Source organism: Chanodichthys erythropterus, chromosome 10 (genome assembly GCF_024489055.1).
Source record: "Chanodichthys erythropterus isolate Z2021 chromosome 10, ASM2448905v1, whole genome shotgun sequence".
NCBI classification, from domain to species: Eukaryota; Metazoa; Chordata; class Actinopteri; order Cypriniformes; family Xenocyprididae; genus Chanodichthys; species Chanodichthys erythropterus.
The window spans coordinates 48911336-48936631 of NC_090230.1; the positions used below are offsets into that span (position 1 = coordinate 48911336).

A 25296-nucleotide genomic window follows, 5' to 3' on the forward strand; every position below is an offset into this window, starting at 1 on the left:
TCTTACTGTATTCACGGAGACGAGACTCGTTGCTATTTTCATTTTTAAACACGTGCAGTCTGTATAATTCATAAACACAACTTCATTCTTTATAAATCTCTCCAACAGTGTAGAATTAGACGTTAGCCACAGAGCATAACCTCAAACTCACACAGAATCAAACGTAACCATCTAAATAAATACTTTACTCACATAATTTGAAGCATGCATGCAGCATGCATGACGAACATCTTGTAAAGATCCATTTGAGGGTTATATTAGCTGTGTGAACTTTGTTTATGCAATGTACAGTCGAGAGCTCGTGGGGCAGAGGGAACGCATCTCTTAAAGGGGCCGTGCTGAAAAAAATCAGTGCATAGTTAATGATGCCCCAAAATAGGCAGTTAAAAAAAAATAATTAAAAAAATCTATGGGGTATTTTGAGCTGAAACTTCACAGACACATTCAGGAGACACCTAGGACTTATATTACATCTTGTAAAAAAAACAATCTAGGGCACCTTTAATTGAGTTTTTTGTGTAAAATATGTTGTTTGCTCTCTGACAGCAGCAGTGATAGGTCTTTCATGCAGCCCTGTGTGTGATTTTGTTGACTTGCTGATTGGCTGCATAATCTCCATGGCAGGGAGGAAATGGAGAGTTTAGCGCTGAAGCAGCTGCTGTCTTGGAGAGTTGCCCGTCTGAAGCAGTGTGTTAATGCTGTCATGTCCCAATACAGCATCTTAGATAGATTATGTTGGGATAGCTTCCTATATATCTATAATACCTTCATTTGGATAGCATATAAAATGATGCTAGATAGCATGTTCTTAGAACTTACAGTTAATAGGAAATGACCTCTAATCCAGCTGCAGTCCCACTTCCCTGCAGCGTTTCTCAGGCTTCATTTGCAGTGATTTATTTAAGGTTCAAATTGTGCCCTAAGAAGTGCAATTTTTAAAGAAAACCCACATTATTATTTTGTATATTTCACTGTTGAACATTTCGTTTGACCCCTGTGAGGTCATTGATTTGTACTGTTAGCTGTGTGTATGGATGTTGTATTGTACACATTTCACCTGACTGATTCTGCTGTTTCTCAGAATATTGGAGTCCTTCTCTCATCACCAAGGCAACCGCTGCAGTTGTGCAAGGTATCAGCCATTTTGTGGGGGAGAGGAAACAGCTTTGCTGAGAGCAGGTCTGCTTTAATAAAATGGAGGGTTAAGCCTTTAAAGTTACTCATCTAATTTGACCATGTTCTCGAATGTGCTTGATACAATCTATAATGTGATTGTGTAAGTGAATCCAAGAACACATGACCTTCAGTATAAACTGCTCTTTGGACTGTAGTCAGCTTTTCTAGTTACATCAATACAATCACTTTAACATAGAAACTAACAGTTTTGTATGTGACGGACACTTCGCCCATGACATTTTGTTACTGTTATATAATAGCTGGTGAGTCAGTGAATACATGACTGTGATTTCTGAAGATGAAAATGAGAGCAGCAATTTTTCCCACAATTCATTTAGACAAAACAGCAATTAAACTAAATGTCCCCGAACGTACGAATAGCGGATTGGGTTAATGGTTTTTAAAGTAATTACATATTTCAAATGTTTTGTGCTTGCTTTAATATGAGCAGGTGTTTGGGATCTTGCATAAGCTTCAGAATATATCAAGCTGTTTGATTCATCTTTTGTTTATCCAATTTTCTGGACTTTCTCCAGTGATTCCTTTGAGGAGTCGTGTTTCTCTCCCATTTGGAGTGCCTCCGTACACGTATGTCTCTGCTATATATGGATTCACAAGAACAGAGCTGATGTCCTACTTCCGAAATCTCTGCAGAGCTCCTTCCTCCTGACGCCAGCAATCTTATTCTTCTTTCTGAACTGAATCAATAATAGTTCTTAAATTGGGTCATGTGCACTGAAGTTGCAGATATGAACATTTGGAATTCTTTTTGGGCATCAGTGAAGCACGTCCTGGGAAAATCTCATCATTAATGCATTATATTGCTCTGGGGATGGTTTTTTTTTTTTTTTTTTTTTTTTTAGATGTTTTTGAAAGGAGTCTCTTCTGCTCAGAAATACAGTAAAAAACAGAAATATTGTGAAATATTACTAGAATGTAAAATAATAGTTTACTATTTGAATATATTTTAAAATGCAATTTATTCCTGTGATGCAAAGCTGAATTTTCAGCATCATTACTCCAGTCTTCAGTGTCACATGATCCTTCAGAAATCAGTCTAATTTGCTGATTTCCTGCTTAAGAAACATTTATTATCAATGTTGTGCTGCTTAATATTTTTACCATGATAAGGATGAAGATTATATGAGGAATAAAAAGTAAAAAAAAAAACTGCATTTATTTCATATACAAATCTTTTGTAACATTATAAAAGACTTTACTGACACTTTTGATCAATTTAATGCATCCTTGCTGAATAAAAGTATTAGTTTCAAACTTTTGAACTGTATACCTTGTTTACATGTCCACAGACCAAGCAACTTAAACAAAAAACAGCTCAGCCATGACTGTGAGTTCTGACAAAATTTTATTTCAAATGTAAGTGTTCCAATAATAAAGTAAAACATAAATCAACAGAGATATAAATATTAGCTTGTAAAATAAAAAGGGTAACATGAGGTGCTAAGCATTTCTTAAAAGGAATCACAGTCAAATACAGAAAGGTAGCCAAGCAGCAGACAGACATTTATATATATAGATAGATATTCATAGTCAAACAGACAGGAGTGGCATTCCAGTATCATTACCGACTGATTGGAATTACAAGCACAGAAAAGTACAGTAAGATGTGGGGAGGGGTGGTACTCTAATGACAGTAAGTATCGTCTGTTATCTTTCAAAGTTTTAGGTGACTGGAGAAAAGGAAAGAAAGTGTAATCAAAGGGGGGAAAACACAAAAATATGCACATAATCCACAAGCCTTAAGCTACGATTGCGTGTCTTCAGAAGTTTCGTAGTATGTACAGTTTGGTTAGTCAATGATCTTGAAGGTTTTCTTCCTACAACACTACACTGGATCTTTTTTTTTTTTTTTTTCTATTGTCTTTTTTGTTGCTTTTTTTTAAAAAATACTGAAACATTCCTGTAACAGCCAGCCCTTGTGGCTCTAATGTTTGTACAGACAGGTTACACATTTTATATACACTGTGGTGGTGGATGGTGCAGAATAAAGGACGGAATCCTTCCATCTAAGATCCATTCAAGTACAGTGTTGTGCTTAAGTTAGTCATTAGTCTTTCCACATATTCATTGTTTCTTTCTTTTTCAGTGCTCTTCATGTTCTTCACCGACTCAAACTCTTTAGCACATTCACTTTGACCTAAATTAATCTCTGATCTTGACCTTACAAAGGCTGAGATTTTCTTTTCTGAGCTTTAAAAACACTGTTTACATTACTTGCTATTCCAAAGGATTCTTATACCACACTAACAGAAAATTATAGCAAAGAATAGTCAAACAGTGTTAACCTAACATTCAGCTCTGCTTAACTGGCTATTAAGAAGTTAATGAGAAGACTGAATCTTATTTTTAAATACCAGGCCAACAGTCCAGTGTCTCACCATCTGGTTTTAGACAAATGTAAATCTATTCTCTTATTCCGAAAACAATTTAAATATACTTTAACGTGTCCCCTTGTTTTGCAGTATCCTCTTTGCAATGCATAGTTCAGCTCAACACTCATTTTTTTCAGTCAAGGTGAGAGTTGTGGTACATTGTTAAAAAGCCTAACAGCGTTTCATTTTGTGACCACAAGAAGCATCTACTTTGCTTTGAAAAGAACACAAAAAGCCTAAAACATGACATTTGGAAAAAAAAATAAAATAAAAGAAGAAATGTATGTTTTCTTCTTGTTTTAGTAATGCTATTTACAGGACAGAGTTATCTGTCGAAGAACGAGCTTCAGGAATCTGAACACACCTCCTCTCGTTCAGTCGTTTACTGTTCCATTTCAGCGACAGGACAGGGAATGCTTATTTTGGGGGGGTTATTGAGTAATATATCATAATAGAATTCAAAATCCAATAAATTAAAAACAAACAAAAACCTCACAGACATAAGCATTAAATCTAAATCTTTAACCAAACCTGTGGACATGCTTTGTGAGGAGAGATGCTCAGATCCCGGTAATGTATTTCTGCAGCTCTGATAGTGCTTCCATGTGTCTTACTTCTTGTCTTTCTTGGTGGGCTTCTTCTTGCTGGCGGGTGTCTGAGCTGCTTTGGGGACTTCGGCAGGGGGAAGGGCCTGGGGAGGGGGAAGGGCCTGCTGGGGTACCTGTTGCTGAGGGTTGGCCGTGAGGGTGGCGGTACTACCCGGGATGTAGACATTCTGGCGGTAGTCTGGGCCATACTGTGGATTGTAGCGAGGGCCGAGAGTTGCAGTGGCTTCACTTACTTCTGAGAGCAACGGTAGGGTGAGAAAGAAAGAAAAACAGCAAGAAGAAACAGAAAGAGGTATAGAAGAAGAGGAGAGAGAGATGGGAAAGGTTATAGATGGGTTGGTTCAGCACAGAGCTCATAATTCAGTCACTCAGGAACCGCATTGCAGCTCCCTCAGTGACCTGCTTCTGCCTGCCCATCCCCCATGCCTTATGAATGCAGTAACATCGACACATTACATACTCAGCAACACGCTTACAGGAACAGAATACATGTGTACTGTATATACAAGAATGGCACACTAAAACACACTATTCTTTTACAGTTCTTGTAAAATGTGTTTTAAATGGAAGTGGCATTGTCCTCTAATGGCAGTGAGGCTTTTGTTCCCATAGCTTAAATCTGATTCCCCCACAAATCCACAAGTCAAAACTGTGGTCAATTTAAAAATAAGTACTTAATTGGCTTGAATGTGCACTTGTATTGTACTCTTAAAGGTATATATGATGTATGATAATATGAATGAAATAAAATGCCACTTAAATGTACTTAAAGAGAGTAAACATTCATAATTTTTTCTAAACACTCTTAAGTACACTTTAAAAATCTGCACTTTGTAATAATGTCAAATTAAAAGTTTTACTTTAAAGTACATTTTAAGTACATACATCATGCTTTAAAAAAAGGACACTTTATTTTGTGTTGACTAACATACCAAAGCACATGTATAGTATTTGATTATAATTTTAACAGTATTGTGTTCGCTAATACTATACATTTTAAGTTGATATATTTTAGAATGTGTAATTACAAATATTTAAATACATGACATCCAAGTTTCAACAGAAATGACACTAAAGTGTATTTTAGTTTACCATGCTTGTCATTACATTTGACAGTACACTTTAACCTTATTTCAAAAGAAACCTATTCACATGTAAATGCGTATCGATAGTACGCGCATGTAATCTTGTGGAATATATACGCTAAAATGAGTTTTGGCATGCATATGATACGCAGTTTTTCATGTGCATATGATACGCACTTTATGACGTATAATACGTACGAACCCCACACCACTAATCCTACCCAAGACTACCAAGAGTATTATATGCACGCCATAAAGTGCGTTTCATATGCACGCGAAAACTAATTTTTGCGTATATATTTCATGAGATTACACGTGCGTACTATTGATACGGATTCTGAAATTATATATAATGTACTTAAAGGTGGACTCAGAGGAATTTCAAAAACACTGTTTGGAAGTTAGTCAGGCCGACACCAACAACAAACGTCTAACCAATCAGCATTAGGGGGTGTATGACGGTCGAGGAAAGAAAAGGAGCAAGAGGGAGATTTGAAAATAATAAAGACAAAAAAACTGTAGAATAAGAGATGGGACCCAATTCAAAAGCTCAAAAGAATATCACTGGAATTAAGGTTTATGACTGGGCAAGCGCTTTAGGACTGCGTTTATATTAGAAAAGCTTTCCAGCACCTGAGAGAGCTAAGTCGGAAGACCTGAAAACAGAGTTTTGAGTTTTGTAGGCGGAGCAATGAAGAGAGCGGTGGGTTTGTTTGGGCTGATTTCAAATATCAACAATGTCCAACAGCGTTTTTCAAAATCTACTTACTGCACCTTTAAGTCCCACTTAAGAGGAACAAAAAAGCAATGACTGCATTTAATATAAATATAAAATATAATATATTTTTATTTATGTGCAATTTACAATGCAATTAAGTGTCCGAAAACATTGCATCCAGTTCACACTTAAGTATATTCTTTTAAAGTATTTAAAAGTACTCTTTTTAAAAGTATTCTAAAATGTACTTTTTTTCACAAGGGCATGTCCAACATATAATTCATTAAAATCTGTAAAAGTGTATTTTATTACTAAATATATGTATGTAACTTACTAATACATTTACATGGCCTTACGTCTTTTTCATGAAAGTGTTTTATTCTGTCTAAAATCCTATCAGCCCGGTGTGAATTTGAACAGATCTGGATAATGCTTAATCTGTGAACATATAGTTGATGACACTCTTGAGATTCTGTTTTATAGAAAGACTGCATTCATCTTGGCTACAGAAGAACACCAGCACAGTGATGTTTTGTCTGCAGCTGCTGAGAGGGAGAAAGTCTCCTTTGTCTCTTTACACTCAATTAGTTTGACTCTATAACAGTCAATAAATTGTGAAATCCATTGTACCCTAGTAGCCGCACTCTCTCTTTTCTTTCGTCTCTCGCTCAACGTCTCCCTTCCCTTACATCATCCAGTTACTAACGGTCTTCAGAGTCTGACCTTGAGGACTGATGGATCAAATACAGTATATGTGTATAGCTTCCCTCCTTTATAGACCAGCATATGCTGTGTTTTGGATGCTGGTGGGCTGATTTGCCCTCGGCGGGTTGCTTAATTAGCTTACCAAGCAAGATTATCACGAAAATTTAGCTTGTAAAGCTGATCAGCCAGAAGGATATTTTCTTCTTACAAGCTAAGTTTTGCTGGTTTAAAAGTTAAATAAATTACATATGTGAAATATAGCAAAGGCTAAATGTGCTAATGCTTTCTCCCCATATTTTTCTCTCTTTCTAATGCAGTTTTATAAGAGAGGGAGTTATAAGTGAGATTGAGATTCACCGTTCGCTGCCGCCATCAGAGCCTGGAGCTGTTCAGCTTCGGTAGGGGGGTTGGGCCACGGTCCTGTTCCCGCTATCACACCAGCGCCGGCACCTGCCTCGTCAGGACGCACTCCAGCCCTACACAACAGAGAACGGGGTTACTGACTCGACATGTGCTCAGACACATTCATGGTGCCTTTTTTCTCACATTTTACCTCTTGCACACACATATGAGAACAGCAGCCACCAAGTTTGCTAGCATAAACGCACCCGGTTCATTAGCTGAGACAGCCATTTTGTGTGACAGGGCAGGACAGTGCAGTGCAGTCAGAAAATGGAGGCTAAAGTCGACAGAGCAGAGGTAAGCATGATGTAAACAGACAGATGAGCCGATCAGAATACATTTTTTTGTCTGTTTACACCATGTGGCATGACAACACATACACTTTGCCCTTTGATCAAATAACAACAGGCTTCATTTAAAGGGATAGCTCACCCCAAAAATATTTTTTCTCATTTAGTCAACCTAATGTTTTTCCGAACCTGTAGGACTTTCTTGTTCTTCTGTGAAACACCAGAGAAGATATTTTGAGAAGTCTCAGTGTGTTTTTGTCCATACAGTGGAAGTCAATGAGGTCCAGTGTTTGAAATATCTTGTTTTGTGTTCCGCAGAAAAAAAAAAAAAAAAGTCATACAGGTTTGGAACGACATGAGGGTAAATAAATGATAATAAAACTTTCATTTTTGGGTGAACTATACCTTTAAGTATATTTCTGTTTATCACAGGCTGCTCAGTTTCAAAAAGTCATATAAATAAAAAGCTGATTTTTACTCTCTCTGCCCACACAAACAGATTGATAGCGTAGTCCGTACATGAGGACAGAAATATTTCTCTACTCTTTAGGGACAGACTTCACAGACTTCGCTCTACAAAGCCAAAATAAGCCAACTTAGAACAAACAAGTTTACTAAGCACAGGTAAACACAATGCAACGACAACCTGCAGAGCAAGATGCAACGAACAGCTATCAGCGATACACATACATCCAAAAGCCTTATCCTTGAATGAACCGAACTGCATGTAATTTGCGTTTACATTTATATGTGTAGGAACAGACTGGACAGCATGTCGCTGGAAGCTGCAGGACACATAATCTGAAGGACCTAAACACAACATTCCACTAGAAGGCCACACGCCAGGTGAAGCCAAACGCTACCACACACTAGCTTTCTCTTAGCCTTCACTCTACCTGGACTTCTCGTATGGAGTCCATCTCTGCTGCAGGGTGTGGAACCTGTGTGTACTGAAACATAAGCACAGGAGCATGCAGCCGTCACTCAATCACCCCACGCCCAGTGAGGACGAGACTGACCAGAGCACATGGATGGGCGTTTTCTTGAAGTTAAAACCTTATATACTTTAAAGATGTTGTGTCTCACAGGTAGTTGGTTAACCTTTGTACACTCTAAAAAAATGCTGGGTTAAAAACAACCCAAGTTGGGTTGAAAATGGACAAACCCAATGATTGGGTTGTTTTAACCCAGTGAATGGGTTAAATGTTTGCTGGGCAGTTTTATTTAGCTCAACTATTGTTTAAAAATGACTGAATTGCTTGCTTAAAATGAACCCAAAATATGTTGGAAATTAACATTTATCAATGTTTAATAAATAATAAATAATAATCATTTATTAAAATGCTTATTAATAAATGTTCACCTTTTTATTATTATTGTTACCTCTAGTAATTGTCTGATTTTTGATTTCCAACCTATTTTGGGTTTATTTGAAGCAAGTCATATAGTAATAGTAATTTTTAAACAATAGTTGGGTTCAATAAATCTGTCCAGCACATTGGGCAAACATTTAACCCAACCACTGGGTTAAAACAAACCAATCGCTGGGTTTGTCCATTTTCAACCCAACTTGGGTTATTTTTAACCCAGCATTTTTAAGATTGTATATCCAGATTTTTTCTACCTGGTTTCTTTTGCAGATTTTTTTTTTTTTTTTTTTTTTTTTTTTGCAGGATTATGGAATAGTGTTGAATTGTCATTAGGATCTATAATATTCATAATGGCAATAACGGCAGTATTTTGGACTACATATAGAGATGAAAACACAAATGAAAATGTAATAAATCATTTTATGTTTTTTCTATTTGTTTCTTTTTGTCTATGAGTATTATTTCCTTAACTCTTCTTCTTGCTGACTAATTTCAGAAAACGGCAGCCACTAAAAATCTGGGCACTCAAATGTTTATGGGTAATCCCTGATTTTGCTTTCTTATTATGCTCCGTTATCTCATTCCAATCAAACAGATTAAATTAAAATTATTGCAAAATAGAGAACGTAATACCACATGGATAATCTCAAATGTATTTTTAGGTTTTGTGAGACAAGTAAATTGAATCCAACACTCACCCGCTTGGTCCGGGCCTCTGGTTTGGAGGAAATCGCCAGTCAGAGTTAGGTGGCTTTTGCTGAAAATGAGAAAAAAAGTTTTTTGTCAAAATCTATTGTTTGGCACAGAGATTCATATGCACTAGTAGTGCATTATGGAGAGCAGGTCCCTCCATCATATGAGGTTGTAGTTCTGAAACACAAATTTGTATTATTCACATCAGAGTACAATTTGATGCATGTCTTCTGTCTCTCCTCAGGACTGTTTGAAACTGCACCTTTGCCAGAACAGAAAGAAAAATCTGAGGGGAGTAGTGAGAAACAGAGCAACAAAGAAGAACATAGGGTGGAAAATAGATTGAGGGAGAGTGTGTGTGAATAATTTAAACTTCGATCATGTTGCTGTCATGCATGAGTGCGTGTACATGAGGAAAATACACACAAGTCTGTATCAAACAAAATATGAGCTCACCTGTGGGTGGATTATGGCTAAAATGATGAAATATACCCCCCTGCCCGAAACAAAAAAAAGGGGGTGGGGGTATATTTCATCATTCTATCTTTTTTTCCATTTTCTTACTATCCCACACAATTCTACTGCATTTCCCCACACCGAGTTGAGCCATTATGTTGCAAGAGGCTATTCAAGGCATGTGCGATGTCACACTGTTATGATCCTCTAAACTCTAGTACAGATTACACAAAGACAGGCAGCCATTTTGGACTACATAGCATGCATACAGCTTCATCCAACTGCTTCTATTTCTAAATTATAACGATTACAAAAGTCAGCTTCATCTGGCTAGAATGTTTGGCTATTTTTAATCATAACTATTCTCAGATTCATATTGTTGAATTATCTGCTGTGTCACTGGGCCTGGAAATATCTCCAGTCATGACCTGATTATTAATACACTTAGCATTACAGAGCTTAGCCCAAAAAGTGAGTCATAGTGACTGAAGCCTGCGTCATTAGTAATTAATGGACATATACAGCATGATTTCCATTTTGCTAGAAATGATTTTAAGAAATTGTGTAACAGTAAAATTCAGACCTCAAACACATGAGGCTTGTATCATTTTTTGTTAATGGCTGCAAAATAGTTAAATACTTACACTGCCCATCAAAATTTGGGGTCAGTAAGTTTTTTAATAAATTATTGCTTTCATTCAGCAAGGACACATTAAATTAGTGACAGACAGTAAAGACATTTATAATTTCACAAAAGATTTCTATTTCAAATAAATGCTGTTCTTTGAAACTTTGTATTGTCAAAGAATCTTGAAAAAATAACAAAAATATGTCCACAAAAAAATTAAATCGGAACTGTTTTTAACATTGATAATAAGAAATGTTTCTTGAGTACTAATTAGCATATTAGAATTATCTCTAAAGGATCATGTGACACCGAAGACTGGAGTAATGATGCTGAAAATTCAGCTTTGCCATCAAATGGTTATATTTAAACATATATTAAAATAGAACACAGTTATTTAAAATTACTCTACTCTTTTTTGATCAAATAAATGCAGTCTTGGTGAGCATAAGTGACTTCTTTCAAAAACATTAAAAAAATCTTACCAACCCCAAACTTTTAAACGCTAATGCATAATGTTTCCTGAAACTCTCACCTTCATGAGTGAGTGAGCGAAGAGTCTTTTTGACAGTCGCATGCTTAGAGTGCTCTGTGGGGCCTTAACAAACACAAAGTCGCTTCTGCTGGAGATGGTGGAGAAAGCGGGTGCATATGTGTGTTTGTGGAAATCCCGAGAGGCCCCCACAACCTCCATGTATCTAACAGGGCCATCAGTATTTAGCTGCAGGTGGATGTCATTGTGATGGTGCTCACGAGGTGCGTGCTTGAAACCGAGTTTCTGCATGAGGCATATAATGTAACCACGGTGGCCGAGCCAGCGCACTGCTATAACAATGATAGCCAAGAATGAGACAGCAATAATGAAGGATAAAGTGATTATAAGATACAAAGTGAGGTCAGGCCCTGTTGGTCTTTTGGAGGTAGAGCTCCTGCGGTCAGAAGAAATGTCTGAGGCTTTTTCAGCCAGGGTGATGTTAACTACCACGCTAGCGGAGAGAGAAGGCCTTCCGTTGTCTTTTACAATCACAGTGAGACTAAAGACCGATTTGTTGTCCTCTGCTGTAAGTTTACGGGCTGTACGCAACTCTCCAGTGTGTGCGCCTATGTGAAACATTTCAGCATCAGGGCCTGAGATTCTGTAGAATAACCAAGCATTGTGGCCACTATCACCATCTACAAATGCAATGCGATTGACAAGATATCCGATACCGGCTGTGCTAGGTACTAAAAACTGTAATGTTCGATCAGATGGGGGTGCAGGGTATATAAGGACAGGAGGGTGATCGTTCTGATCTTTAATAAACACATGCACCGTGGTGTTGGAGCTTTGAGCTGGAGTTCCTCTATCAAGAACCTGCACCACGAATTGAAACGCATTCAGTTGCTCATAGTCAAACTTTCTCATGGCATATATCTGCCCACTATCTGGGTTTATATAAACATATGAAGACGCAGACATACCGAGAGCCTCGCTCTCCAGAATTGAGAAAGAAACTGTAGAATTCTCTCCCACATCTGGGTCTGACGCAGACACAGACAGAAGGGGAGCATTTGGGGCATTGTTTTCGGCTATGTCTACAGAGTAAGAAGGCTGTGAAAAGACCGGGGGGTTATCATTAACATCTGAAAGACGTAACACAAAAGATTCCTGCGAGGAACGAGGTGGGGAACCAGAGTCTGTGGCAATCACAGTGATGGTGTATTCAGCCAAAGCCTCTCTGTCCAGCTGGCCATCGCTCATTAAAGTGAAAAGCCCCTTATATGGCGAACTCATCTTGAAAGGCATTCCATAAGGGATGTCCACACTCACTTTGCCATTTTTCCCTGTGTCTTCATCTCTGACTTTGATGAGGGCGATGACAGTGCCTGAACTCACATCTTCAGAGATTACAGGAGAAACCACATTAACGCTGATAGCAGGAGTGTTGTCATTCATGTCAATAATCTCGATTTTGATGTTGCACGAGCCCTCCATGGGGGGTGTTCCTTTGTCCCTAGCAAGAATAGTGACGTCATACACATTAGCGAGCTCGTGATCGACTAGGCCTGTAACTCTAATCTCGCCCGTCATAGAATCCACGCTAAAGAGTTTCAAAACATTATCAGAGGTGTATTTGTCGAACATGTAAGATATTTCACCATTTTGACCGTGATCTGCATCGGAAGCATTAAGAGTTGTAACTAATGTACTATGAGGTGAATTTTCTAAAAGCGTGACTCTTTTTGTAGGATTATGAAAGTGTGGCGCATTGTCATTGACATCTAAAATCTTTATAAAAATGGCAGTATTTCCGGACTTTTCTGCACTTCCACCATCAACTGCACTTAAAATCAATCTAAACTCACCCGTCTTTTCTCTGTCAAGAGGCTTGTTTAAGACTAAAATCGGGATTTTACCTCCATCACTTTTAGTTTCTACTTTTAGAATAAAACAATCGTTTTGACTAAGAAAATAAGCGCGTAGTGAGTTCACACCAACGTCAGGGTCATGCGCACTTTCTAAGCGGAACATCGTGCCGGGCGCAGCCGCTTCTGAAACTTCCAAAGAAGTGTTTCGGCTTTGGAAATGTGGCGCGTTGTCGTTAACATCCACAATTTCTATCGTAACGCTGTGCATTTCCAATGGATTTTGAAGTGAAATCTGAATCCTAATGTGACAATGTAAATTTCCTCCACACATGCTTTCTCTGTCCATTGTTTGCTTGACCACCAATGCTCCAGATGTCAGGTCTACGTCAAAATATTTATCATTAGATTCCGAGATTATTCGCATCTGTCTTAGAAGTATCACTTGAACGTCCATTCCTAAATCTTTAGTCAAGTGTCCAACAATAGTTCCTGGTCTAGATTCCTCCGCTGTGGAATATAAAAGTTCCGAAGCGTGCGTTGCCAAACAAAACGCGTTGCCAAAAACAATCCAAATTGCAGCCCAGTCCAAAGATCTCTTAAAATGCTCTTTACTCTCCATTTTTAACTGAGTATTTTCACTAGTAGCTATTGACGTCTTCGAGATTTTAATTTATGCATATCCTAGACCTCGCAAAAAGTTGCCAAGTATGAGAGATATCTTTCGTTTTGTATCCATGATCTCCACCATTGGTTGTAAGTTTCTAAAATAACAATACAGATGAGCAACAAGTGTGGGGGTTTTGGAGAAGAGTGAAAAGAGGTGGGGTTATAATCATGCGTTTCTATTGGAGGAAAGTTACTTCGCTCAGACAAAAGCACACACGGTGCTGTCCAAGGTGCTGAAAGCAGCGTCCCTTTATCACTGTTACGTAAACATAACATATAGTGAATGTATAAACATTAACTTGTTTGAAGCGAGTTTGTCTCACCTGTTGGCTCTCGAACGTCCACGCGCTGTCTGGTAATGACGCATCAAGCACGTTTAGCGTGTCTGTAAAGTTTGTGGTGCTGCTGGGCTTAACGAGGGTGAGATCACTGAATTCTGACATTGGAGAGAGATAGGAGCCAAAGGACTGACTCTGAGACATCATGTCTCCTCCCAGAACCTCCACATACTTAATGGGCCCGTCAGTGTTGAGCTGGATCTGCAGGTTTCTGTTGGGGTTCTTGTATTCAGAATCAGTTCTCCTGATACAGCAGCTTGAACCGCCTCTACTGCCTCGCGCGCATTTCACCAGTAGGATGAAAAATGTCACCAAAGACAATAAAGACACAGCAGCTAATGAGATGATCAGGTATAAAGTAATTTTTCCACTTTTTTTGCTAGGCTCTACGTTTTTCTTATAATAGTCTGAGATGGGCTCATGAAACCCGTCCTCTATTAGTATATCCACCGTAACCGTAGTAGAAAGCTCCGGGCCTCCATTATCCTTTATCTCTATCATCAGTCTCTGAGAGGAGTCATCCTGCTCTGAAACAGCGCGTTTAGTCCTCACCTCTCCCGTGTGTAAATTCACACTGAACAGTGACGCGTCCGTGGCCTCCGCGAGCCTGTAGAAGAGCCAGGCGTTATGACCCGAGTCCGCGTCCACTGCTGTTACCTTAGTAACGAGATGTCCTGCTTTAGCAGAACGGGGCATCCTCTGATGAGAGACAGACCCCATGAGTGCGGATGGGTAAATGACAGAGGGAACATTGTCGTTCTGGTCCAAAATAAACACATAGACTGTGGCGTTACTGCTTAGAGATGGAGAACCATGATCTTTAGCTTGAACGATGACCTCAAACACTTTTATTTTTTCGAAGTCAAACGAATGCATGCTAAATATGCTTCCATTGTCAGAGTTTATGTACATATACGATGATATTGGGGCATCCCAAACTTTAGGGTTCTCAATGGAGTATGTTATTTTGGCATTTACACCAACATCAACGTCTTGGGCGGATACTGAACAGATAATAGAGCCTGGAGAGTTATTCTCTGTTATGTACACATAATACACGCTATCAGAGAACTTCGGGGAATTGTCGTTAACATCAAGAATTTTAACTGGAATTATTGTTTTGCTACTTAAAGGCGGAGTGCCTGAGTCAAATGCAGTGATTTCCACGTTATACTCCGGGAACGATTCGCGGTCTAAAACACCATTTGTAACCAACGAATATTCATTTGAGAAAGATGGTTTTAAAATAAATGGAAGGTTAGACTGTGTCTGTAGTCTGACTTTTCCATTTTCACCAGAGTCAATGTCCCGTGCGCTTATTAACGCAACAACTGTCCCGCTTGGCGCGTCCTCGCGCACAGGACTAGGTTTAGACGTAAGCAGTATCTGCGGTGGATTGTCGTTAATATCCGAGACTTCTATTTTTACCGTGCAATGGCCCTCCATTTCGGGTACACCTCTGTCTCTGGCACGTATCTCAATGTTGTACATAGGAGTGGTCTCATAGTCCAATTCCCCGTTTAGCAAAATTTCCCCGGTTTTCTCATCGATGTGAAACAACGAGCGCAAAGCATCAGATGTATGCTCTCCTAAGGAATATTTTATCTCTCCATTCTGACCTTCGTCCAAGTCTTTTGCTTCAACTTTTAGAAATGTCGTACCTGGTTTAGTGTTTTCAGCAATAGCTATTTTGTAAACATTTTTCTCAAATACGGGATTGTTGTCGTTGTTATCCAGCACTGTGACATTAATTTGGGACGTTCCAGATCTAACCGGGTTCCCTCCGTCTAAGGCAGTTAACATCAGCTGATGCATCGGTTTCTTCTCGCGATCCAAAGGTTTCTCCAGAACTAATTCTGGTAGCTTTCGACCATCACCAAGATCTTTTATTTTTAAACTGAAACATTCGTCTTTACTCAACGTGTACGATTTCAAAGAGTTACTGCCTACATCTGGGTCTATTGCGCTCTCTAAAGGAAAGCGCACGCCAGGGACAGTGGATTCTGCTATTTTTAAAACGCGGTCCGTCGACTGAAAATGAGGGTAATTGTCATTAATATCCTGTATGTCGACTTCCACTCTGTAAAGTTGTAAAGGGTCCTCGATAACGATTTGAAGAGGCAACAGACAATTTGCGTTTTCTCCACAAAGGATTTCTCTGTCGATTCTTTCATTAACCACTATCTCTCCTCTGCGTAAATCCAAGCTGAAATACTGCTTACCTGATTCAGAGGCTATTCGCAATTTACGGTCATACAGCTCAGATATTTTCAAACCTAAATCTTTTGCAATATTTCCAACAACAGCGCCCACATTTAATTCCTCTGGAATTGAGTAGCGAGTCTGTCCTTCTGTCGTTCTCCACAAAAGAAGAAAGAGAAAAAAAAAGAGCAAATAATGCCTCCGCCATCTGAATGCCACTTTCTTTGCCATTTTGATTTAAAATCCAGACGATTCACCGTGCTGATAAAAACTAGAGATCCCACCACGACGACAATTTAGCTTGTCCATTTGCCTCAAAAATATGTTAAAATCCATTTTATCGGAGAGGTTAGAGCATCCCTCGCCTCCGCTTGCACTGAACGTTGTAATGCCAGTGGGGGAGGGAGTAGATCTCTTTGTACAATTCTGCATGTGATTGGTGAAGGCATAAAGCGCAATAACCAATAGAAAGAGAACTGCCTCTTAAAGGCACAGCATCAGCACCTGCTGTCAAACTCACACCAAAGAACCTTACAATGGAAGAGTATGATGCATCATGCGTCACCATAGTTTTATTTATACTCTCTGTACAAATGAAATATTTCTAAATCAATTATTTAAAGCTACTATATAATTATTTGGGATTATTATTATTATTATTATTATCATAATGCATTAATATTCAAACGTCAGCATGTGTTATATCTAGAGGACGTTTAATATATATATATATATTATATATATATATATATATATATATATAATTGTGTATGTGTGTGTACTGACTTTCAAGTGGGGTTATAATCATGCGTTTCTACTGGAGGACATTTATTGTCAGACAAAATCACACACGGTGCTGTCCAAGGTGCTGAAAGCAGCGTCCCTTTATCACTTTTACGTAAGCTTAATATATAGTGAATGTATAAACATTAACTCGTTGAAATGACATTAACTTGTTTGAAACGAGTTTGTCTCACCTGTTGGCTCTCGAACGTCCACGCGCTGTCTGGTAATGACGCATCAAGCACGTTTAGCGTGTCTGTAAAGTTTGTGGTGCTGCTGGGCTTAACGAGGGTGAGATCACTGAATTCTGACATTGGAGAGAGATAGGAGCCAAAGGACTGACTCTGAGACATCATGTCTCCTCCCAGAACCTCCACATACTTAATGGGCCCGTCAGTGTTGAGCTGGATCTGCAGGTTTCTGTTGGGGTTCTTGTATTCAGAATCAGTTCTCCTGATACAGCAGCTTGAGCCGCCTCTACTGCCTCGCGCGCATTTCACCAGCAAGATAAAAAACGTCATCAGACACAACAAGGACACAGAAGCCAAAGAGATGATCAGATATAAAGTAATTTTTCCATTTTTCTTGTTGGGCTCGATAGTTTTCTCACGATAGTCTGAGATGGGCTCATGAAACCCGTCCTCTATCAATATATCCACTGTGACTGTGGTGGACTGGATCGGTTCTCCATTATCCTTTATCTCTATCATCAGTCTCTGAGAGGAGTCATCCTGCTCTGAAACAGCGCGTTTAGTCCTCACCTCTCCCGTGTGTAAATTCACACTGAACAGTGACGCGTCCGTGGCCTCCGCGAGCCTGTAGAAGAGCCAGGCGTTATGACCCGAGTCCGCGTCCACTGCTGTTACCTTAGTAACCAGATGTCCTGCTTTAGCAGAACGGGGCATCCTCTGATGAGAGACAGACCCCATGGATGTGGACGGGTAAATGACAGCAGGTGCGTTATCGTTCCGGTCCAGAATAAACACATGAACTGTGGCGTTACTGCTCAGAGATGGAGAACCATGATCTTTAGCCTGAACGACAACACTGAGCAATTTTACCTTTTCATAATCAAATGAGCTCATGCAGTAAATTGTTCCATTTTCAGAATTAATGTAAAAGTAAGATGATGCTGACACATAATTTGAACTCGAATCCAGAATCGAGTAAGTGAGTAGAGCGTTTTTATCCTGATCAATATCAGACGCAGACACAGAAAACAATGAAACACCTGCCAGATTATTTTCGTTTATGTAAACATTATATGAAGACTGTGAGAATACTGGAGGGTTGTCATTCACGTCAAATACTTTCACAGTTACCGTTTTCACAGTTTTTAAGGGTGGTACACCGGAATCCATGGCCTGTATTTCTACATTATATTCTGAATGAACCTCACGGTCTAATAATGAGTCAGTTATCAGTGAATAATGATTATGAAAAGGTTTCAATTTAAATGGAACATCCGGAGGGACAGTTAGCTCGACTTTGCCATTATTACCGGAGTCCAAATCTTTGACGGTAATCAGAGCCACCACAGTTCCCACCGTTGCATTTTCAGGAACAGGGCTCGGTAAAGAGGTCAGTATAATCTCTGGAGGATTGTCATTCTCATCTATGATATCTATCTGAACCGATGACTGTCCCTCGAGCTCTGGACTTCCTTTGTCTTTAGCGCAGACATCAAACGTATATGACTTTTTAGTTTCGTAATCTAATTTTCCAACTACTGTGATTTCGCCGGTTTCAGCGTTCACACTAAAAACATTTCTTACTTGTTCAGGCGTGTGCGCACCGAATGAATACTGTATTTCACCATTCAGACCTTCATCCAAATCGGTCGCTTTTATTTTAAGCACACTTGAACCAACGATGGCTCTTTCTAAAACAGATGATTTATATGCAGCAACTTCAAATTTTGGTTCGTTGTCATTTATATCCTGAACTATTATTTGCAATACAGACGTGCCAGATTTTACTGGATTGCCGCCATCCAGAGCTGTTAATATTAGCTTGTGTATAGACTGTTTCTCTCTATCTAAAGGTTTTTCAACCACAAGTTCAGGTACCATTCTTCCATCTTTTAGAGTTTTAACATTAACACGGAAGAAATTGTTATTGCTCAATGTGTAAGACTTTAAGCTATTGCTGCCAACATCGAGGTCCTCGGCACTTTCAAGGGTAAATCGTGCGCCGGGAGCAATCAGTTCAGATATTTTTAATGTGGCATCTTTAGTATGAAAGTTTGGAGCATTATCATTAATGTCTTATATTTCTATCTCGACGCTATACATCTGTAATGGATTCTCAATAACGATCTGCAGTGGCATCAGACAACTGGCGCTTTGTCCACACAGCGTTTCTCTGTCTATTCTGCCATTAACTACCAGATCACCCTTCCCTGAATCCACACTGAAATACTGTCTATTTGACTCGGATGCTATCTGTAACTTACGCTCGGCGATATCTGAGATGTCAAACCCAAGATCCTTCGCGATATTCCCAACGATAGATCCTTCCTTTAACTCCTCAGATATCGTGTAGCGAATCTGAGCTCCAACTGTATTCCACAATAGAGAGAAAGCGAACAGCCAAAGCGCTGCCCATTTCCATCCCCCGATCCTCCTGTGCCTCATTTCTCTGTGCTTGATATTCCCATCAACAAATCGTTATTCTATATCCACAGCAAAACAGAATGATATTCTTCATTTTTAAATTCGTTTACTCAGCCCATCCTCATTGTGGTGATCAGCCTCATAAAGCGTTCATGTTTCCTCTCGCTCTACAGCTCTATCATTGTACTCCTCCTCTGGCTGGGGGAGGGAGTAGATCCCTTTGTACGGTCTGAAGCACGATTGGTACAGAGCTCAGCGCTCACTCATCCAATAGATGATTTGCTGTTTCTTAAAGCACAACCAGCCATCTGTTGTTTCTTTTACGGCATCTAGTGGAGAAATGTGCTCTAAAATACTTCAGACCTATTTCTTCTACTCTTAAGCGGACAAATGTTTCTGTAAAGAAAAATACGTTAAAAGTAACAGGGTTTTGCCATTTTTTCCCCTAGCCAATAGACCCTTTTTAGATTTCCGTGTTTGTAACGCGGAAAATAACTATAACAGGCAGGGGCGTAGCAACCGGGGGGGACGGGGGGGACACGTCCCCCGCACTTTTAGAAACAGGTGATTCTGACCCCTGCTATTTTTTTTTTTTTTTTGGATCCAGCGTGAATATTTCCGGCAGTGTTCTCTGATTTGTTACTTAGATTTGAGTGAACTAACATTCAGCCAATCACAGAGCGAATCATCTCTTGGGCGCGTCTGCTATGAGCTTCAAATCTCTTGTTGCTGTTGTGAGTTTTCGTTCGTTCATTCACTTTGCTATTAGGCCGTCTGGGATAAAATGCACCCCAGAAAAAAGCAAAGGACGATTACATCCTTTTTTTCAAACACACACTGTAAGTATTTTACAGTATGTCGCAATGACACGAATCACGCGATAAAGTTTTCATGTTATGATTTAAACTACTGTAACGTCAAAAGACAACAGAACCCGTATGGACCTCGTCACGTCGCGCCGGATTCAGTGTGTTAAATGCTCTCCTACTTGTCGCTTTGTATAAAAGCGTCTGCTAAATGAGACGTAACAAATTATTAGTTTCTGCTGTCTTTTGTTGCCTACGTGCTGCTCGCGGAGTAGAATTATCCTTTCACAATAAATCACATTTGTTTTGCACCGAATATCTTAAAATACTTTATCAAATTTAATATATATATATTTTTTATACTTTATGTAAATATTCTACTTTATGTTCTAACTGGTCTGTAGGAAAGGCAGGCTGTGACGTCACTGACAGAGAGAGGGCCAGTTGCTCAACCTCTCCAAAATGTGTACAGGTGAGATTTGTATAAAAAAAGCAGATTGACTATTTTAAGGCAGTGTTTTCTTAATTGGAACTGCTTGCCAATATTTTAAGGAATTACACATCAATTTAATTCCTTAAAACAAAAGATCAACCATCAATCACCTTTATGTATATAGTGCTTTTAATAATACAGATTGTGTCAAAGCACTGAACAGTATCAAATAGGAGAATAGAGTAATTTATAATGACAAGATTAAACACTGAATTTCCAGTTTAAGGCATTTTATTATTGAATGCAGAGACGTCATTGTCTAGGTCAGCTCAGTTTAAATAGGATCTGTGTAATCAAATCAACGATAATCACTAGGAAAAAAAGATAACATTTTCTATTTTATGTTCAAACTGTTAAATAAAATTAGTTTTATGTATAAAGGCTGTGTGTTCCAATAGTGTTAACTACTGTATTGTAGGCTATTTATGGGTTGCTAAATATACATCTAATGAAAAACTTGTTAAGTTGTTTAACTATGGAATATACTATTTAGAATTTATTATTATGAACATCAGCTTTGGGTCACATCACCATACAGCTGTCCCCCCCCACTTTTAAAATGGCTGCTACGCCCCTGATAACAGGGTAGACTTTTATAGTGGTTCACCGGAGAGGAGACCATCGCAAATGTTTCTGTTCCCATTTGTTCCAAACGCAAAATAAAATAAAATAAAATAAAATAAAATAAAAAGCACTATATTACTTTTCCACGACTTATCAAAAGAGGATACATATGAGCTGGATTACCACATTCAAAAGAAAAGCATGTCAAATTTACATTCAGACCCACGGCGGTTTTATTAGAAAATTCTGTACATATTTTTAATCAGGGCACAATCTAGATAACACAAGTATATTGCTATCAATGTACTTTTTAAATAATGAAAATATATTTAAAAAACGTTGCTACGTTTATGTGGAAATGCGTCATCTGTGAAAGAGGTCAATTTGCGTTTATTTATAATTTCGCATGTAAGCCTAGCTTTTCAGTTGTGCATTTATAACAAATGCAGTCCCGCTGTCCAGAACGGTGGTGCTGAAGATTAAAACAGTAGCGCTCTCTCTCATATACACAGACACATTAACAAACTTGTGCAGTATTACATAGTATGAAGTGTAACCAACAATATATCAACCTTAAAATTACAAACTAATGGCATAAACGTATATTACGTTTACGCAGTATTTCAAAGAATAAAACAATCGCATGAAATTCTCCAATGATGAGTAGTTATTGTTCTTTCTCACCTGTTGACTCTCGAACGTCCACGCGCTGTCTGGTAATGACGCATCAAGCACGTTTAGCGTGTCTGTAAAGTTTGTGGTGCTGCTGGGCTTAACGAGGGTGAGATCACTGAATTCTGACATTGGAGAGAGATAGGAGCCAAAGGACTGACTCTGAGACATCATGTCTCCTCCCAGAACCTCCACATACTTAATGGGCCCGTCAGTGTTGAGCTGGATCTGCAGGTTTCTGTTGGGGTTCTTGTATTCAGAATCAGTTCTCCTGATACAGCAGCTTGAACCGCCTCTACTGCCTCGCGCACATTTCACCAATAAGATGAAAAACGTCATCAGACACAACAAGGACACAGAAGCCAAAGAGATGATCAGATATAATGTGATTTTGCCATTTTTCTTGTTGGGCTCGATAGTTTTCTCACGATAGTCTGAGATGGGTTCATGAAACCCGTCCTCTATCAATATATCCACTGTGACTGTGGTGGACTGGATCGGTTCTCCATTATCCTTTATCTCTATCATCAGTCTTTGAGAGGAGTCATCCTGCTCTGAAACAGCGCGTTTAGTCCTCACCTCTCCCGTGTGTAAATTCACACTGAACAGTGACGCGTCCGTGGCCTCCGCGAGCCTGTAGAAGAGCCAGGCGTTATGACCCGAGTCCGCGTCCACTGCTGTTACCTTAGTAACGAGATGTCCTGCTTTAGCAGAACGGGGCATCCTCTGATGAGAGACAGACCCCATGGATGTGGACGGGTAAATGACAGCAGGTGTATTATCGTTTTGGTCCAGAATAAACACATGAACAGTGGCGTTACTGCTCAGAGATGGAGAGCCATGATCTTTAGCCTGAACTACAATGCTGATTAGTTTCAGTTTCTCATAATCAAATGAGCTCATGCTGTAAATAGTTCCGTTCTCAGAATTGATATAAAAATAAGATGATGCTGGAACGTGATTTGAGCTTAAATCCAGAACAGAATAAGTGAGTAGAGCGTTCTTGTCTCGGTCAATATCAGACGCAGACACAGAAAACAATGAAACACCTGCCAGATTATTTTCGTTTATGTAAACATTATATGAGGACTGTGAGAAAACTGGAGGGTTGTCATTCACGTCAATTACTTTAACATTTAATGTCTTCACAGTTTTTAAGGGTGGAACACCGGAGTCCATGGCCATTATTTCTACATTATATTCAGAATGAACCTCACGATCTAATAATGAGTCAGTTATCAACGAATAGTGATTGTCGAAAGAGGGTTTCACTTTAAAAGGAACATCAGCAGAGACAATTAGCTCGACTTTGCCGTTATTACCGGAATCCAAATCTTTGACGGTAATCAGAGCCACCACAGTTCCCACCGTTGCATTTTCAGGAACAGGGCTCGGTAAAGATGTCAGTATAATCTCTGGAGGATTGTCATTCTCATCTATGATATCTATCTGAACCGATGACTGTCCCTCGAGCTCTGGATTTCCTTTGTCTTTAGCGCAGACATCAAATGTATACGTTTTTTTAGTCTCGTAATCTAGATTTCCAGTTACTGTTATTTCGCCGGTTTCAGCGTTTACACCAAAAACATTTCTTACCAGTTCAGGCGTGTGCGCACCGAATGAATACTGTATTTCAGCATTAGGACCTTCATCCAAATCTGTTGCTTTTATTTGGATCACACTTGAGCCAGCAATGGCGCTTTCTAGAACAGATGCTTTGTATGCAGCAACTTCAAATGTTGGTTCGTTGTCGTTTATATCTTGAACTATTATTTGCAGTACGGATGTGCCAGATCTTACTGGATTACCACCATCCAGAGCTGTTAATATTAGCTTGTGTGTAGACTGTTTCTCTCTATCTAAAGGTTTTTCAACCACAAGTTCAGGTACCATTCTTCCATCTTTCAAAGTTTTAACATTAATACGGAAAAAAATGTTATTGCTCAATGTGTAAGACTTTAAGCTATTGCTGCCAACATCGAGGTCCTCGGCACTTTCAAGGGTAAATCGTGCGCCGGGAGCAATCAGTTCGTATATTTTTAATGTGGCATATTTAGTATGAAAATTTGGTGCATTATCATTTATATCTTGTATTTCTATTTCAACTTTATGTAACTGTAATGGATTCTCAATAACGATCTGCAGTGGCATCAGACAACTGGCGCTTTGTCCACACAGCGTTTCTCTGTCTATTCTGCCATTAACTACCAGATCACCCTTCCCTGAATCCACATTGAAATACTGTCTATTTGACTCAGATGCTAACCGCAACTTACGCTCGGCGATATCTGAGATGTCAAACCCAAGATCCTTCGCGATATTCCCAACGATAGATCCTTCCTTTAATTCTTCAGGTATTGTGTAGCGAATCTGAGCTCCAACTGTATTCCACAATAGAGAGAAAGCGAACAGCCAAAGCGCTGCCCATTTCCATTCTCTGATCCTCCTGTGCCTCATTTCTCTGTGCTTGATATTCCCATCAACAAATCTTTATATTATATCCATAGAAAATCAGAATGTCATTCTCCATTTTCAAATAAGCGTCTACTCAACGCATCCTCACTGTGGTGATCAGCCTCATAAAGCGTTCATGTTTCCTCTCGCTCTACAGCTCTATCATTGTACTCCTCCTCTGGCTGGGGGAGGGAGTAGATCCCTTTGTGCGGTCTGAAGCACGATTGGTACAGAGCTCAGCGCTCACTCATCCAATAGATGCCTTGGTGGTTCTTAAAGGCATAACCAGGCCTCTGTGGTGTTACGGCATCTAGTGGAGAACTGTGCGCTAAAATGTGCAATGCAGCTAGTCTCCGTCTAATTATTCAGCATAGACAGCAAATGTTTCTATACACAAATCAAAGTTAAAATAACTAATGAGCAAATTATATTTATTTGTTCATAAACTTCAGTGGAAAGTAATTATTATAGCAAATGTTGTCCATATGCTATTGAACGTTTTAACGTCCTCTTTTGACTTTTCAATGATGAGCAAATACAGTGTCCCATTAAATGTTTTTTTTTTATTTTATTATTTTTTTTTTTTATGAATGATGTAACAATGCATTCTAAAGCTGCACAGCGTCACGTTGTTACGGGAGCTGTCCAACCCAAAGTGCTGAACACAGACAAAACTTTTGTTATTGAACGTTTCGACATAATAAAATTTGGAGCAGACAAGTTGTTAAACATGGAAACTGTGCGTCAGTAATAGTTATTTAACATTATATAATTTAGTAAAAACTGCTAATAATAGCGTTGCTGAATCATGGGTTTAGAAATATTGATGCTCA

At 39.1% G+C, this 25296-nt stretch overlaps 2 protein-coding genes and 2 pseudogenes across 2 annotated transcripts; all 4 read right to left on the reverse strand.

Annotated features, from left to right (window-relative positions):
* Positions 1-2530: 2530 nt before the first annotated feature.
* LOC137028789 (protocadherin gamma-A12-like) overlaps positions 2531-25296 on the reverse strand; it is a 139307-nt pseudogene continuing 116541 nt past the window's right edge.
* On the reverse strand, positions 13713-16307 carry pcdh1g31 (protocadherin 1 gamma 31). The gene has a single exon (XM_067398971.1). It carries the CDS (start codon positions 16305-16307, stop codon positions 13713-13715), a length of 2595 nt encoding a protein of 864 aa, XP_067255072.1.
* Positions 17006-19495, reverse strand: LOC137029382 (protocadherin gamma-C5-like; annotated as a pseudogene).
* LOC137029389 (protocadherin gamma-C5-like) lies at positions 19853-24466 on the reverse strand. Its single transcript, XM_067398983.1, has 2 exons — positions 22022-24466; positions 19853-19870 (listed from the first exon to the last, which is right to left on the reverse strand). Exons 1-2 carry the CDS (start codon positions 24464-24466, stop codon positions 19853-19855), a joined length of 2463 nt encoding a protein of 820 aa, XP_067255084.1.